The 18,037-nt window shown below is 42.3% G+C and overlaps 1 protein-coding gene across 5 annotated transcripts in view; it reads left to right on the plus strand.

Annotated features, from left to right (window-relative positions):
* Nucleotides 1-18,037, plus strand: part of card11 (caspase recruitment domain family, member 11) — a 250,123-nt gene that overhangs the window by 60,117 nt on the left and 171,969 nt on the right. The window contains exon 1 of one of the 5 annotated variants that reach the window (XM_068055822.1): nucleotides 6,972-7,024. The exons of the other annotated variants lie outside the window; for them this stretch is intronic. Within the exon in view, the coding sequence (XP_067911923.1) occupies nucleotides 7,015-7,024 (10 nt within the window). The 5' untranslated portion in view covers nucleotides 6,972-7,014. Of the gene's footprint in view, nucleotides 1-6,971; nucleotides 7,025-18,037 lie in introns of those variants that run through there. 5 annotated transcript variants of the gene reach the window in all.

Below are 18,037 nucleotides of genomic sequence, written 5' to 3' on the forward strand. Positions count from 1 at the left end.
AGGGCTAAAAGGGGTCATGAAAAGTAATTGGCAAACAGGATTAAGGAGAATCCCAAGGCTTTTTATACATATATAAAGAGAAAGAGGGTAACTAGGGAAAGGATTGGCCCACTCAAGGACAGAGAAGGGAATCTATTTGTGGAGCCAGAGGAAATGGGTGAGGTACTAAATGAGTACTTTGCATCAGTATTCACCAAAGAGAAGGACTTGGATGATGAGTCTCGGGAAGGGAGTGTCGATAGTCTCAGTCATCTCATTATCAAAAAGGAGGAGGTGTTGGGTATCTTGCAAAGCATTAAAGTAGATAAGTCCCCAGGGCCTGATGGGATCTACCGCAGAATACTGAGAGAGGCAAGGGAAGAAATTGCTGGGGCCTTGACAGAAATCTTTGCATCCTCAATGGCTACAGGTGAGGTCTCAGAGGACTGAGAATAGCCAATGTTGTTCCTTTGTTTAAGAAGGGTAGCAAGGATAATCCAGGAAATTATAGGCCGGTGAGCCTTACGTCAGTGGTAGGGAAATTATTAGAGAGGATTCTTCAGGATAGGAAATACTCCCATTTGGAAACAAACAAACTTATTAGCGAGAGGCAGCATGATTTTGTGAAGGGGAGGTCGTGTCTCACTAACTTGATTGAGTTTTTTGAGGAAGTGACAATGATGATTGATGAAGGAAGGGCAGTGGATGTTATCTATATGGACTTCAGTAAAGCCTTTGACAAGGTCCCTCATGGCAGACTGGTACAAAAGGTGAAGTCACACGGGATCAGAGGTGAGCTGGCAAGATGGATACAGAACTGGCTTAGTCATAGAAGACAGAGGGTATCAGTGGAAGGGTGCTTTTCTGAATGGAGGGCTGTGACTAGTGGTGTTCCGCAGGGATCAGTGCTGGGACCTTTGCTGTTTGAAGTATATATAAATGATTTGGAGGAAAATGTAGCTGATATGATTAGTGAGTTTGCGGATGACACAAAGGTTGGTGGAGTTGCGGATAGTGATGAGGATTGTCAGAGGATACAGCAGGATATAGGTCGGTTGGAGACTTGGGCGGAGATATGGCAGATGGAGTTTAATCCGGACAAATGTGAGGTAATGCATTTTGGAAGATCTAATACAGGTGGGAAGTATATAGTGAATGGCAGAACCCTTAGGGGTATTGACAGGCGTCTGGGCGTCAACTCTGGGTGTACAGGTCCACAGGTCACAAAGTGGCAACGCAGGTGGATAAGGTAGTCAAGAAGGCATACGGTATGCTTGCCTTCATTGGTCGGGGCATAGAGTATAAAAATTGGCAAGTCATGTTGCAGCTGTACAGAACTTTAGTTCGGCCACACTTAGAATATTGCGTGCAATTCTGGTCGCCACACTACCAAAAGGACATGGAGGCTTTGGAGAGGGTACAGAAGAGGTTTACCAGGATGTTGCCTGGTCTGGAGGGCATTAACGATGAGGAGAGGTTGGATAAACCCGGATTGTTTTCACTGGAACGACGGAGGTGGAGGGGCGACATGTTAGAGGTTTACAAAGTTATGAGCGGCATGGACAGGGTGGATAGTCAGAAGCTTTTTCCCAGGGTGGAAGAGTCAGTTACTCGGGGACATAGGTTTAAAGTGTGAGGGGCAAAGTTTAGAGGGGATGTGCGAGGCAAGTTCTTTACGCAGAGAGTGGTGAGTGCCTGGAACTTGGTGCCGGGGGAGGTGGTGGAAGCAGGTACGATAGCGACGTTTAAGAGACATCTTGACAAATACATGAATAGGATGGGAATAGAGGGATACGGTCCCCGGAAATGCAGAAGGTTTTAGTTTAGGCAGGCATCAACATCGGCGCAGGCTTGGAGGGCCGAATGGCCTGTTCCTGTGCTGTACTGTTCTTTGTTCTTTGTTCTAATCTTTACTTTTGAACAATTGCGTAACCGTAGAGTAGTTGCATTTGGAAGGTTTTTTTTTGACAGGTTCCTTTAGCTCATATTTGTCATAACAAATTGCCTCGCAACTGTGAGAGGATGGAGCTTTGACATAGTACATTTCTGTTCGTTCAACTCTGATAATCCTTTGTGATTTTATGATACTTCAAATTATCTTATTGAAGCTTTGTTTTACTGCACTCAATTCACGGACATAGGAATTGTTGTCAATTTAAATTAAATCAGTAAAGAATGTGGAAAAATATGTTTTTCTTTGTAAGATACCCCTTGTCCTGCAGATTGATTCTTGTAAATGTTTACTAGATAGCTGACATTTGATATGAGTTGTTAAGCCCAGGTGGATGAATGGCTCAGAAGCAGTGAGAGTGAAAATGAACTCAGGTTGAGAAACCTTTCTGCCATTTCAACACGAAGCAGAAGAAGATGAAAGTGTCAAAGGGAATGAGAGCAGAATAAATGGAACAAGAAAAAAAGCAATAGGGAACAATGGTTCTCCATTCTCCAGCACAGAAAATAAAACAAGAGAATTTAACACTATCTCTTGAAGAATGAGAAACCGAAACAATGTGCTGAAGCTTTGTAATGTCGGATACAGTCGATATTGAATAGAAGACAAGGAAAGTCAAGAAGCAATGATTCGGTAATGGTTGCATGGGTTCTAAAAGTCCCTCGGTTGCAAGAGGAAGGAAATAAGCAGCAGCTTATTCGGGAGCAGAGAGTGCGAGCGAGTGAGAAGCTGGGAAGGTCAGTTTCAGCTTAAACTTAATTTCCTTTTGTTTTCGGCGGACCAAGGGGCTGCTGGGTAAGTAAAACCCGAAATATTTGGGCCGTTTCTGAACCCGAGACACTACACGGGAAGTGTCTCCCACCCGCCCTCCTCCTCTAACCAAAAAAAAAGGACTCAGTGGTGTGTAGATAAGGTAAGGCTTTTTCTACTTTGTTTTTTATCGTGTGATTGGTAAAAACTTTTTGTTCCTTTTTTATTTATCTAAGTTTCAGACGAAGTTAAACTTAAGAGTAAAAATGGCAGGAGATCTCAGACCTGTGTTATGCTCCTCTTGCTCAATGTGGGAGCTCAGGGACACGGCTGATGTCCCTGACTCCTTCACGTGCAGGAAGTGTGTCCAGCTGCAGCTCTTGTTAGACCGCATGACGGCTTTGGAGCTGCGGATGGACTCACTTTGGAGCATCCGCGATGCTGAGGGGGTAGTGGATAGCACGTTTAGCGAATTGGTCACACCGCAGATTTGTATTTCTGAGGGAGAAAGGGAATGGGTGGCCAAAAGGCAGAGAAAGAGCAGGAAGGCAGCGCAGGTGTCCCCTGCGGTCATCTCCCTCCACAACAGGTATACCGTTTTGGATACTGTTGAGGGAGATGGCTCACCAGGGGAAGGCAGCAGTAGCCAGGTTCATGGCACCGTGGCTGGCTCTGCTGTTCTGAAGGGCGGGAAAAAGAGTGGAAGGGCTATAGTCATAGGGGATTTGATTGTAAGGGGAGTAGATAGGCGGTTCGGTGGTCGAAAATGAGACTCCCGAATGGTATGTTGCCTCCCAGGTTCACGGGTCAGGGATGTCTCAGATCGGCTGCAGAACATTCTGAAGGGGAGGGTGAACAGCCAGTTGTCGTTGTGCACATAGGCACCAACGATATAGGTAAAAAACGGGATGAGGTCCTACAAGCAGAATTTAGGGAGTTAGGAGCCAAGTTAAAAAGTAGGACCTCAGAGGTAGTAATCTCAGGATTGCTACCAGTGCCACGTGATAGTCAGAGTAGAAATGAAAGAATAGTCAGGATGAATGCGTGGCTTGAGAGATGGTGCAAGAGGGAGGCTTTCAGATTTTTGGGACATTGGGACCGGTTCTGGGGGAGGTGGGACTATTACAAATTGGACGGTCTACACCTGGGCCGGACTGGAACCAATGTCCTTGGGGATGCTTTTGCTAACGCTGTTGGGGAGGGTTTAAACTAATGTGGCAGGGGGATGGGAACCAAATGAGGAAGTCAGTGGACAGCAAGGAGGTAGTAACTAAAGCCTGTAAGGAACTAGATAATGAAGTCAGCGTGACTAAGGGAAAGAGTAGGCAGGGAGCAGATGATGAAAGCAAAGGGACTGGTGGTCTGAGGTGCATTTGTTTTAATGCAAGAAGTGTAGTAGATAAGGCAGATGAACTTAGGGCTTGGATTAGTACCTGGGAGTATGATGTTATTGCTATTACTGAGACTTGGTTGAGGGATGGGCATGATTGGCAACTAATATCCCAGGATACCGATGCTTCAGGCGGGATAGAGAGGGAGGTAAAAGGGGTGGAGGAGTTGCATTACTGGTCAAAGAGGATATCACAGCTGTGCTGAAGGAAGGCACTATGGAGGACTCGAGCTGTGAGGCAATATGGGCAGAACTGAGAAATAGGAAGGGTGCGGTAACAATGTTGGGGCTGTACTCCAGGCCTCCCAACAGCGAGTGTGAGATAGAGGTACAAATATGTAAACAGATTATGGAAAGATGTCGGAGCAACAGGGTAGTGGTGATAGGAGATTTTAATTTTCCCAACATTGACTGGGATTCACTTAGTGTTAGAGGTCTAGATGGAGCAGAATTTGTAAGGAGCATCCAGGAGGGTTTTCCAGAGCAGTATGTAAATGGTCCAACTCGGGAAGGGGCCATACTGGACCTGGTGTTGGGGAATGAGCCCGGCCAGGTAGTTGAAGTTTCAGTAGGGGACTACTTTGGGAATAGTGATCACAATTCCGTAAGTTTTAGAATACTCATGGACAAAGACGAGAGTGGTCCTAAAGGAAGAGTGCTAAATTGGGGGAAGGCATACTATACCAAAATTCGGCAGGAGCTGGGGAATGTAGATTGGGAGCAGCTGTTTGAAGGTAAATCCACATGTGATATGTGGGAGGCTTTTAAAGAGAGGTTGACTAGCGTGCAGGAGAGACATGTTCCTGTGAAAATGAAGGATAGAAATGGCAAGATTAGGGAACCATGGATGACAGGTGAAATTGTGAGACTAACTAAGAGGAAAAAGGAAGCATACATAAGGTCTAGGCGGCTGAAGAAAGACGAAGCTTTGAAAGAATATCGGGATTGTCGGCGCAATCTGAAACGAGGAATTAAGAGGGCTAAAAGGGGTCATGAAATATCTTTAGCAAACAGGGTTAAGGAAAATCCCAAAGCCTTTTATTCATATATAAGGAGCAAGAGGGTAACTAGAGAAAGGATTGGTCCACTCAAGGACAAAGGAGGAAAGTTATGCGTGGAGTCAGAGAAAATGGGTGAGATTCTAAACGAGTACTTTGCATCGGTATTCACCGAGGAGAGGGACATGACGGATGTTGAGGTTAGGGACAGATGTTTGATTACTCGAGGTCAAGTCGGCATAAGGAGGGAGGAAGTGTTGGGTATTCTAAAAGGCATCAAGGTGGACAAGTCCCCAGGTCCGGATGGGATCTATCCCAGGTTACTGTGGGAAGCGAGAGAGGAAATAGCTGGGGCCTTAACAGATATCTTTGCAGCATCCTTAAACACGGGTGAGGTCCCGGAGGACTGGAGAATTGCGAATGTTGTCCCCTTGTTTAAGAAGGGTAGCAGGGATAATCCAGGTAATTATAGACCGGTGAGCCTGACGTCAGTGGTAGGGAAGCTGCTGGAGAAGATACTGAGGGATAGGATCTATTCCCATTTGGAAGAAAATGGGCTTATCAGTGATAGGCAACATGGTTTTGTGCAGGGAAGGTCATGTCTTACCAACTTAATAGAATTCTTTGAGGAAGTGACAAAGTTGATTGATGAGGGAAGGGCTGTAGATGTCATATACATGGACTTCAGTAAGGCGTTTGATAAGGTTCCCCATGGTAGGCTGATGGAGAAAGTGAAGGCGCATGGGGTCCAAGGTGTACTAGCTAGATGGATAAAGAACTGGCTGGGCAACAGGAGACAGAGAGTAGCAGTGGAAGGGAGTTTCTCAAAATGGAGACATGTAACCAGTGGTGTTCCACAGGGATCCATGCTGGGACCACTGTTGTTTGTGATATACATAAATGATTTGGAGGAAAGTATAGGTGGTCTGATTAGCAAGTTTGCAGACGACACTAAGATTGGTGGAGTAGCAGATAGTGAAGGGGACTGTCAGAGAATACAGCAGAATATAGATAGATTGGAGAGTTGGGCAGAGAAATGGCAGATGGAGTTCAATCAGGGCAAATGCGAGGTGATGCATTTTGGAAGATCCAATTCAAGAGTGAACTATACAGTAAATGGAAAAGTCCTGGGGAAAATTGATGTACAGAGAGATTTGGGTGTTCAGGTCCATTGTTCTCTGAAGGTGGCAACGCAGGTCAATAGAGTGGTCAAGAAGGCATACGGCATGCTTTCCTTCATCGGACGGGGTATTGAGTACAAGAGTTGGCAGGTCATGTTACAGTTGTATAGGACTTTGGTTCGGCCACATTTGGAATACTGTGTGCAGTTCTGGTCGCCACATTACCAAAAGGATGTGGATGCTTTGGAGAGGGTGCAGAGGAGGTTCACCAGGATGTTGCCTGGTATGGAGGGCGCTAGCTATGAAGAGAGGTTGAGTAGATTAGGATTATTTTCATTGGAAAGACGGAGGTTGAGGGGGGACCTGATTGAGGTGTTCAAAATCATGAGAGGTATAGACAGGTTGGATAGCAAGAAGCTTTTTCCCAGAGTGGGGGATTCAATTACTAGGGGACACGAGTTCAAAGTGAAAGGGGAAAAGTTTAGGGGGATATGCGTGAAAAGTTCTTTACGCAGAGGGTGGTGGGTGCCTGGAACGCGTTGCCAGCGGAGGTGGTAGACGCGGGCACGATAGCGTCTTTTAAGATGTATCTAGACAGATACATGAATGGGCAGGAAGTAAAGAGATACAGACCCTTAGAAAATAGGCGACAGGTTTAGAAAGAGGATTTGGATCGGCGTAGGCTTGGAGGGCCGAAGGGCCTGTTCCTGTGCTGTAATTTTCTTTGTTCTTTGTTAGGAGTTGCCAGAAGTTACAGATCTTGCAACAGATCAGTTTGGAAAATATGATCACTGAAGACAATTTTTAAAAATAATCCGAAGCGCGATGTTAACAGGTAAATAAATCGAAAAACCTTTCATAATGCAGTCTGTTCTCAACTTTTCAAATTCTTTACTGTGCACTAAGTGTCTTACCTCTGTGTTACATTCGGCAAAGCATCATTTTCAATACTTTAACTGTAGACTTGCTTTGTACCACTCTTCTTCAAATGTGTTGCTGCTCAAACTGTATGTCATTGTGTATGTCCTAAAATGTTCTACACAGCCATTAATCAGAATACATTGCAGTAATGCTTAACTGAAAATCTATTTGGCTGATTTGTGCATTGGAATACAATTACCAATGCTACTGTTTTTCACAATTTTACACATGCACACAAACCAAAATATAGCTTATGAATGGATTATTTTTAACTTGAATTATCAATTCAGGAGGTAGGGTGAAGATGCTGAACACTAGAGATCATGTCAGTTGTCGTCTGAGCTCTTTATGGTCAGTGGGTGGATTGCTGTAGGAGGGCAGTTCATACTGTGTGAGCTGACAAGAATGGATTCCAGACAGTTCATAGTTTTTCTAGTTATCAGCCTTCGCTTAGTGGTAGCAGATTTGAGTTGGAAGATGTGGTTCCAAGCCCACGTCAGAGACTTGAGCACATAATCTCGGCAGACACTCCAGTGCAATACCGAGGGAGAGCTGAACTGTTGAAAACACTGTGGCCGGAATTTTACAGGGCGTAAATTTGAATGGGAGGCGGGGGTGTTGTTCCCATCGCCTTCCTGCCTCCGCTGCAATTTTATGCATGGTGGGGAGGTGACAAATGGCCAATTAATTGCCACTTCAGGTTCTCCTCTTGCCCCCGCTGGTATGTTACCAGTGGCGGACGGGTGGCTCAACACCTCAGGCGGCCGCTCAGTAAAACCTGGCGGCCTCCTTGCGGGTTGGGGGTGCCCTTCTGATTGGGCACCCTGTGCCCCATGGAGGGGCCTCCCCACTAGAGCACATTCCCCCCCCATCCCCCCACAACCTAATGGGACCCAGCCGATTGTCCCTGGCGAGGCCCCAACACTTAGCTCAATTCCGGGGCCTCCTCCATTGCTGCTCCTCTTGCTGGGTGCAGTCCCAGCAGTAGTCATCGCTCCCATTGGCCCTGCTGGGACTGAAGAGCTGCTGGCCCAATGATTGACCAGCAACTCTTGGAGGTTGGGCCTTCTGTCTCAGAGGGGCGGAAATCCCACCCAAAGCCAATTAAGGGCCTGGACCACGTAAAATCACAGCCTGACTTCCAGGCCCAGCAGAGGCAGGCTCACCTCCAACAGGTAGATGCTTTGGAACTCTTTGGAGAAGAGCAAGGTGTCCTCACCAAAATTTAGACTTCAACCAACATCACCCAAAACAAATTGTTTGTGGGAACCTGCTGTGTGAAAATTGGCTGCCGCATTTCCTGCAATACAACAGTGATTGCACTTGAAAAGCACCTCATTGTCTGTAAAGCGCGTTGGGATGTATTAAGGTAATGAAAGATACTAGGTAAAAACAAGTTGTATTTTTATTCATGCAGCTTTTGATTTTCAATATGATTTCAATCATAATACATATACTTTCAATATGGCTGCTTTTGATTTAGTCACAGATAGTTTCTTTAGTGAATATTAATCCTTCAGTGAAGACATTACAGTATATCAGCTACAAAATCACATTGTATCATTTGCCTTGACAATAATGAACACAGCCCTGTAACCTCAATGGTACATATTTTTAGAAAATGAATGCATGGAAATTATTTCATAGCAGTAATCTCATCTTGGGTTTCAGATAATGGATGTTGACCAGTAGCATTTGCTCTTGTAGTTTATGACCTAATTTGAATCCTTCAAGATTACTGCCTTGCATTCATTCCTTGTGTATTTATTACTCTTTGTTTAAACCACATATGTGGACTGATATCCATGGTTTATTTATGATTAATTATTTCTGAATCTGTCACGCTTTTGACTTCTAGAATTTTCCGTCACCACCCTGGTGAGAGGCAACGGCTTTTTAATCTGATGTCCCTTGCATTGTTTTCTATCAGTTGCAATTACTTTAATTTTTATTGTTCACTTCTTGAAGATTCCTAATGATTATGTAAAAGAAAGGGTGAAACCGTTGCACATTATTTTCTTTTGCTCCATAACATATCCACCAGTTTGTTTATCACAGTGAATTCACCAACCACATCACCGCACCACAACTTTATATCAAGGAGCATGCATGCAACAACTTTGAAAATGGGTTAGTCCCTACAAAACACTGTAAAATCAGTATGTTGTCTAAAAGTAGCAACATCAGAGTATGGTGTAAGGAAGACTACCAGTTAATCAAAAGATTAACCATCGAATGAGCCAAAACATTTACAACCAGCTTACAGTTCAAACTTGTGAGCTGTACATTTCAAAATCACTTAGTAGCTTAACTTCCATATATAATACATTTTTTATATACATGTCATAACAATTTCCTTATATCTCTGCTTTTATAATGCTCTTGTACTGCTCTGTGAGTTGTGGATTATATTATTCACTGATAATATTTATTACAGTAGCATCTCTCTTCAACTAAAGTTAATTTCAATTCTACAGTTACTGTCAAAATATTGCTTTCATATTTCAAAGAGGTGATGTTTTAATATAGTTGCAGTCAAACCTTTCTGTCCATATCCAACTGGTGGGTGACATAAAGCATTTAACACTGTAATGCAAAATACAAAGTTCAATTATAATTACTGATTTAGTGAAGTTCTTGAATATCACCCAAGAAAAGAAAAAGAAAGACTTTAATTTATAGAGCGCTTTTCATGAACTCAGGATATCCCAAAGCGCTTTGCAGTGAATTAAGTATTCTATGTGGTGCCAGGCAAACTCCCCATCTGTCATGACTGAGGCGCACATTATTTCGCCACATGAACAAAAACTTAAAATTGCAAGCCCTGACTGGAAGGACATTTGCACAGTACCAGACAATGTTGAAACAATGGGAACCCAGCAGTTGCTTCCCCAATACACAGAAGTGGTCAGACCAGTTTTAGTCACATGAATAACTGACTGTTGCAGAGAATTTGAACTTCCAACAAAGGATTGTTTAGTTTAGTTTAGTTTAGTTTAGTTTAGAGACAAAGCCGTGTGCTCATGGAGTAAAGAAGACTGTGCTCCTGGAACTGAAACAGAACCCTCTCTGCCTGCCTCCATCTCTTTCCCATGGAAATGAATCTTGTGAAGACACGTAAACTCAAAGAGAGAACAGTCTCCTATGTGAACAAGGTTTAAGACGAATACTGGGCCCCAACAAAACACAAGACCATATCTTCAATCAAGGACTACAGGGAGTTCGAGAAACAGTAACAAGATATTGCCTCAAACTGTTCCACTTATCTTTTCTTCTGCTCTTTTCTGTCCCTGTCTGCATGTTTATATCGCGTGTGCATGTCGTATATCCGTAGGCGTGAACTGTATTAGAGTTTCAGTTTAAGGTTGAATAAATTTCATCTTTCTTCTTTAAACCAAAGAAAGCTTGTGTTTGTGCTCATTTTGCCTTATAATTGGAAAGTTGTGAACAAGGATTCACAAAGGGGGAGCTCAAAACACAGTGTGTTTAAAATTAAAACCTGTTACAAAAAGACGGCCAAAGACCCCTATACACATTAGTCACTGTTGTAACATAGGAAGAGTCGCAGCCAATTTGCACACAGCAAGGTCCCATGAACAGCAATGTGATAATGACTACATCATCTGTTCTGATGATGTTAATTGAAGAAGGAATATGTTTAACAGATGTTGCTATACCTATTGCCAATTGTAATTTTACACTGTGCTTCAATTTTGGAAACATTTTGGCACTACCCACACATTCCAAACTGCTATGCAAAAAAGACTTATCATAACGGCTCCGGTGAGAGCTGTACCACATTATTTCCTTATCATTGATTCAAGAAGGAAGCATTTTTTTTAATTAACAAACTACGCCATGCTTAACTAAGAATGGTTCAGACTTAGAACTTCCTATGTTGGAGTTTATCTGGCAGTTAATCATCTGAAACAGTTTATCTAAATTAAACTAATTAAAATTGTCACAGAAGGTTATGCGCTTATGTCATCATGACAGTCATGTCATGTTTGAGCTGCAGTGGCCAGCAATATTCAAGTGCATTTGATGTCTGTCAGTCTGTTTATCTGATACATACTTCCAAAGGAGCAATCTGTTGCATGCAAACCTTGAAATAATATTCAATCAATTTATATGACTACCTAATTTTCAGCTATCAGGTCACAAAGCATCACACTGTCGGATATTTCTGTGACACGTTTGACTATAAAAAGACATACTGGTTCTTTTAGCCTCTCTTGTATAGTTGTGATATCATGAGACTCCCTACTCACTCAGATCCATGTAACTTCCAGTGGGAGGGGAAACAACCACAAGCCAATTAGCAGGGGGAAAAAATCCAGAAAATTCCTCTTCAATCCCTTTAGACAATCAAAACTGGTCCAGGAGAGCACATTGATCCTGGCTTACATTATGGAGGGCTTACATTTTCTACGAGATGATTTTCTCCCCTGCTAGAAACAGGTCTCTCTTGAAGAAATACTGAATCAATCCTCAGCACATGAGCTGGCAACCTCATTCACAGGTCTACTATTCACCAGGAAGAGAAGAACCGCCGAACATATAACCTCATTCTCCTTTTATGTTACATGTAATTGTGACCCCTGGTGCTCCATAATCTATTGAGTGAAATAATTGATCCAGATGCACACAATCTAGTCCCTTCATTATTTTACAAACACTCAATCACACAGCACTTACAATCACACTTGATTGTGGGATTCAGCGTGTCACAGTTCTGAGCTCACTACTCAGATTGCTCGAACCTTCGCATTCTAATTCTCATTATAGTTTGCTACTTTTTAATACTTTTCCTCTTCCCCCGCTATGTGTTCATCAGCACAGAACTACATCGAATTTTACAGCACAGGATCAGGTCATTTGGCCCAACAGGTCATAGGAACACAGGAACATAGAAGCAGGAGTAGGCCATTCAGCCCATTGAGTCTTCTCCCCCATTCAGTTAGATCATGGCCGATCATCTACCTCAATGCTACTTTCCCGCGCTATCCCCATATCCTTTGATGTCATTAGTATCCAGATATCTATCTATTTCTGTTTTGAACATGCTTCATAATTGAGCTTCCACAGCCCTCTGTGGTCAAGAATTCCAAAGATTCACCACTCTCTGAATAAAGAAATTCCTCTCAGTCTTAAATGGCTTGCCCTTTATTCTGAGACAATGTCCCCTGGTTCTAGACTCACCAGCCAGGGGAAACATCCTATCTACATCTACCCTGTCATGCACTGTAAGAATTTTGTAAGTTTCACTGACATCACCTCTCATTCTTCGAAACTCTTGAGAATACAGGCCCAGTTTCCTCAATCTCTCCTCATCAGACAATCCTGCCATCCCAGTTCCATGCTGGTGTTTATGCTGCACATAAGCCTTCTCCCACTCTACTTCATCTCACCTTACCAACATATCCTTCTATTCCTTTCTCCATCATGTACTTACCTAGTTTCCCTTTAAATGCATGTATACTATTTGCCTCAACTACTCTGTGTGGTAGCAAGATCCACATTCTCATGACTCTTTGAGTAATGATGTTTTTCCTGAATTCCTTGTTGGATGTATTAGCAACTGTCGTATATTCATGGCCTCTGGTTTTGGACTTCTGCAACAAGTGGAAACATCTTCTCTACATCCATCCTGTTGAACCCCTTCATAAGTTTGAAGGCCTCTATCAGGTCACCCTTCAGTCTTTTTTTTTCACACTACATGATTATACCAAAAGTGAAAAACAACAAAGGGAAATTAATAACTGTGTACCTTATCAGTGACTCAATTTACAAACTAATTTCCTCACTAACAAGCTCTTTTTTCATTGCACTAATAAAATCAATACAACCCCCTACTTCGTTATCTTGCCACAGATTTCTCTCCTGTTAGATATAATTGCTATTCTATAAAGTGAATAGATTAATTCTAAGTGTGACTTTGATTCTGTATTATTCAGCTAAACTCTAATTAAAAAGATAATGTTTTACCCAGATGTTCTGTCCTTGCAATGATATCAGTGCTTACATACTCTCTTGCTTGGTGTCATCACACACTGGCACTTTCCCAATTAACTTATACCATTAAGCAGGTGGTTGCTTCAAATTAAAAAGTCAGTCTTGGTTCAAAAGTTCAGTGGTCCTCATCTTAGAATGGCAGTGTAGCTGTACAATTGTAACTATTTTAATACATGACCACTTAAGAATCATACTTCTCAGTCTAATAAGCAAAGGCCAAATGTTAACGTGACTACAATCTAAAGACAAATCAATAGAGGTGATACATTACCACACTTTATCAGATCAGTTTGCAAAATTCTGCTACCAGTCTTTTTAACCCTTTCCTTACACTGGAATGTATGTATCAGCCAGTCTCAGATGTGCATTCTCTGCAGCCTGAGAAACAACTGGCAGTAATGAGTTTGAAAACTCTGCGCGCTGTGACCAACAATAAAGATTCATTTTTGTCACTTGCCCCATACATCTCATACCAACATTCGGAACTGTTGATTATCCACCAATCTCCATTCTCTACGGGGCAACTTGGAGGTGGAGGTTGAGGGTCTGCTCCACTGTAGCTGATAATAGAGATTGGTGCCTGTGGTATGAAGTCTTTTTAATAGCTAGCATATGTAATATTCCCAATTCAACCTCACCCTCTTCAGTCAGCTCTTGTGTTCTTGGCATGGAGGCTGATCCAACTTGACATCGTCACTAATGCTGTTTCCACCAACCTGCCAGTGAGGGAAAGGGATGTGTCCTTTTGTCAGTTACCCCACCCTACTACAGCTCCAGCGACCAGGGTTCAGTTCTGGGTACTGCCTGTGCGGAGTTTGCAAGTTCTCCCTGTGACCGCGTGGGTTTTCGCCGGGTGCTCAGGTTTCCTCCCACAGCCCAAGACTTGTAGGTTGATAGGTAAATTGTCCATTATAAATTGCCCCTAGTATAGGTAGATGGTAGGGGAATATAGGGAAGGTGGGGATGTGGTAGGAATATGGGATTAGTGTAAATGGGTGGCTGACGGTCGGCATAGACTCGGTGGGCCGAAGGGCCTGTTTCAGTGCTGTATCTCTAACTAAATAAAAAATAAACAAACTGCGGTTGAGGCTGAAGTTCTAATTAGTCACAATTGAGAGCCTCGCTGACTAATCTGTCTGTAATACGATTTCTGTTTATGTAGGTTTATTCATGTCACTTCATGAACTGTAGCTGAATCGAATAATTTTAAATGTGCTTGACAATATAAAGACTATGAATAGCTAGAGCCTTAAAGTCAGCTGGAAAAGTAATATTATTGTCTCCATTGTCATACTGAATTCCCCTTCATGTATCAGTAATTGATTACAGCCAACAGCATAATAGTATAATACATTCTTGCTCTGTTATAATAATGTCTAAAGGAAGGCATCTCAGTGTAGGTTTCACAGTCAAGGTCATCTATGAAACCATGACAGAGCATTTATCATTACAGTCTTCCATAGACCATGGTTTAGTATTGTTATACACTCACATTAAGGTTTTAAATGCCATTGGTTCAAAACCCATCAAATTCTGGGATATAGTTATCCCTATTGCCTGCTAATTACTGTCACTGACAATTGAACAGAGGCCATTGCCCATGACCTCATAAAGTGCATAGATGCAAAGCTGTCCTGTGGGGATATTGCCTTTCATTCATTGCTTTAGTGACTGGGAAGCAATGTTCTTGGCTTTATATTCACATCTGTATTTTCACTAGAATTAGTGAACAGGAAAAGATAGCTCCTGAGTTTGACAAGAATATGGTGTATTGAATGCCATTTTGATTTCAGATAAACTGCTGGTCCTTGAATTCCAAGACAGACTTTGAGTATGCAGTATACACACATATACACAAATGTACAAATACATACACATAGACACATATAAACTTATACACATTTAAACATACACTTTCTGTTACAACCAGGTGAGGAAGGGGTCTCAGGCTCTCGTTTCACCCCTTCTCTGGTTTGACCGCAACAGGGTTTATCCTTTTAACACAGTGATTTAGCTTACCACTTCAGTGAGCACTTGCTCACTGTTCCTCTAATAATAATCGTAAGGGAACCAATCAGACAGATTTTCTTGAGTTTAAACAAGAAAGATGTAAGTTTATTAACCTCATCACTCTAAACCAGTTAAAATTACTAAAATACGCAATACATCCACGCTCACATTCATACGCGAGGCACACATAAACAGATATAGAGGGGAAAAAAGAGTTGGGAGGTTGAAGTAAAGTCCATAATAAATGGAATTCAATTACTGAGTTTCAGTGTCCTTAGTTGAAGTTAAAGTCTTGAAGTCCTCGCTGAGCCACGTGCAGAATTCGGGCTTGTTTCTCTGGTTCTGGAAGGCAGGAGAGGGGCTTTATCCGTGTCCCCAGTTTGTTGCCTGTAAGGATCTGTAGTCTTGAGGCTTAGTAGCTGCCACCAAGGCTTCCCTAGGACTTTTCTGGAGAGAGAGAGAGGTGCTTTCTTCCTTGGAGTTCAGTTACTGTCTTTATTCTCACCAGCTGTGCACACATACTTGGTAGGGGGTGTGTTTGGCTCTTTCAAAGTCAATGGGTGTCGATGGCTTTTGACGACCAATGTTCACAAAACCATTCGAGTTAATTGAATCAGGAGCACCTTCATTGTTCTGGCTGGACTGGGCAATCACCTCTGTCTCCTAGCCTGCCTTTGGCTTCTCATATGCAAATTGTACATGGCCATCTTTAGATGCTCTGTTCTGCCTTTTAGAAGTTATTTGTAATAATGTCCAGTAAAAGGTCTCAGGCAAAGTTTCATATGACAAAACTAATATTTTTCCATTTGGCATGTGAGTTTTCCCTTACACTTACATACTGCAACTTCTGGAATCAGAAACTAATAACAGTGACTGTACCAAAATGCTTCTACAGAGGAATTTTCATTGAAACCCATTCAACCTAGGAAGGGCAAATCAGGATAACTGCTCATAATGGAGAAGTAGATTGAGGAGCAGTGGCTTGACAGGGGCTGTGATTTTTAGTACTTCTGCAAGCTGTCAAGGTGTTTTATCAGATTTTGAGTTGTTGATAAGTCAAGGCTTCATACAAGCAAAATGTTTTTAGCATGCTGGCAAATTATAGTTATTTTACCCTTTGGACTGAAATTCTAACAATGGATGATTGAAAACAATCACATGGTAAAATAAAACTTTCTTGTTAAAGTTGTTGAATTTCTTCAAATTAGTCTGCTGTTGCTGGGTAAGCAAAGAAGCAAAATTACATTGAGGAAAGAATTCAAAGAAATAGGAGAATTTAATAGTCTATATAATAAGATACCCTTGGTGCTGCCCAGCCCCATTATTCTCCATCACCTGCAGTCACTGTATATATATCTATATAGTACAAACAAACCAAATAATTGATCATTCTGTCTGCAAACAATCTAGTCAGCACTTTACAGTTTTTGCTCTTGTATCCTGTCAAAATTCCAAATTGTACTAAATGAGTATAAGTAATTGATAGGGTAGATAGAGAGAAACTATTTCCTCTGATGGGGGAAATCCAGAACAAGGGGTCATAACGTTAAAATTAGAGCTAGGCTGTTCAGGAGTGATGCCAGGAAGCACTTCTTCACACAAAGGGTAGTGTAAATCTGGCACTCTCTCCCCTAAAATATTGTCAGGACTGGGAGTCAATTGCCAATTTCAAAACAGAGGTTGATAGATCTTTGTAAATGAGGGTATTAAGGGTGATGGGACCAAGTTGGATTGATGGAGTTAAGATGCAGGTCAACCATGATCTAATTAATTGAATGGTGGAACAGGCTCAAGAGTCTCAATGGTCTACTGCTGTTCTAATGTTACAAGTGATTCTTTAAAAAAATTTCTCAAAAATTAGTGAAAAGATGAGCTGCCAACCACAAATCTGCTCCATCACCAAGACTGCTTTTTCCACCTCCATAACATCTCCTGATTCCTATCCTGCCTCAGCTCATCAGTTGATGAAACCTTCATCCATGCCTTTGTTACCTCCAGACTTTACTATTCCAATGCTTTCCTGGCCAGCCTCCTCTCTTCCACCCTACATAAACTTAAGCTCATGCAAAACTCTGCTTCCCATATCCTAATTCTCATCAAGTCTTATTCACCCATCACCCCTATATTGGCTCCTTGTCTGACAAATCCTCATCCTTGTTTTCAATCCCTCCATGGCCTCATCCTCATGATATCTGTAACATCCTCATGTCCTACAAGCCTTTGAGATATCTGCACTCCTACAATTTTGGCCTCTTGCACATCCTTATTTTAGTCGCTGTACCATTAGTGGCTTTGTCTTCAGCTGGCCTAGGTCCTAAACTCTGGAATTCTCTCCCTAAAGCTCTCTGCCTCCCTAGCTCTCTCTCCTCCTTTAAGATGCTCCTTAAGACCTACCTCTTTGTCCAAGCTTTTGGTCCCGTCTTAATATCTCCTTACACGGCTCAGTGTCAGACATGTTTTTATTGATCTCACTCTTGTTAAACTCCTTGGGAAATTTTGCTACATTATAAGTGATATGTAAATGCAAGTTGTTGATGTTGTTAAACAGGTCTGCTGCCGGTAGTTTTCCACTTTGCGATAGCATTGGTTATATTGGCCCAGAATTTGCCGGGAAAATTTTGCAAGGTTTAATGACACTCAATGTTGCTAATGCATAAATCATCCAGCAATTTGTGATGAGGAAGAGTTGTGCCCCATGAATTGCTAATTGACACACGTTACTGGTGATTTGTGCTGCTCTACTGTTAGCCTCGCAAAAACGGCTGCTGGCCCTCCACTTGTCTGTGAGGCATTGATGCATTTGTGCATTAATTGCTAAATAAACTCAGCGTGGAAAGTTAGGACTGCTATTCAATAGCTTTAGTGCCCTTTTAATGTTGAGTTTTGTGTTCCCACTCAACTT

The sequence above is a fragment of the Heterodontus francisci genome, chromosome 24 (genome assembly GCF_036365525.1).
Source record: "Heterodontus francisci isolate sHetFra1 chromosome 24, sHetFra1.hap1, whole genome shotgun sequence".
Classification (NCBI taxonomy): domain Eukaryota; kingdom Metazoa; phylum Chordata; class Chondrichthyes; order Heterodontiformes; family Heterodontidae; genus Heterodontus; species Heterodontus francisci.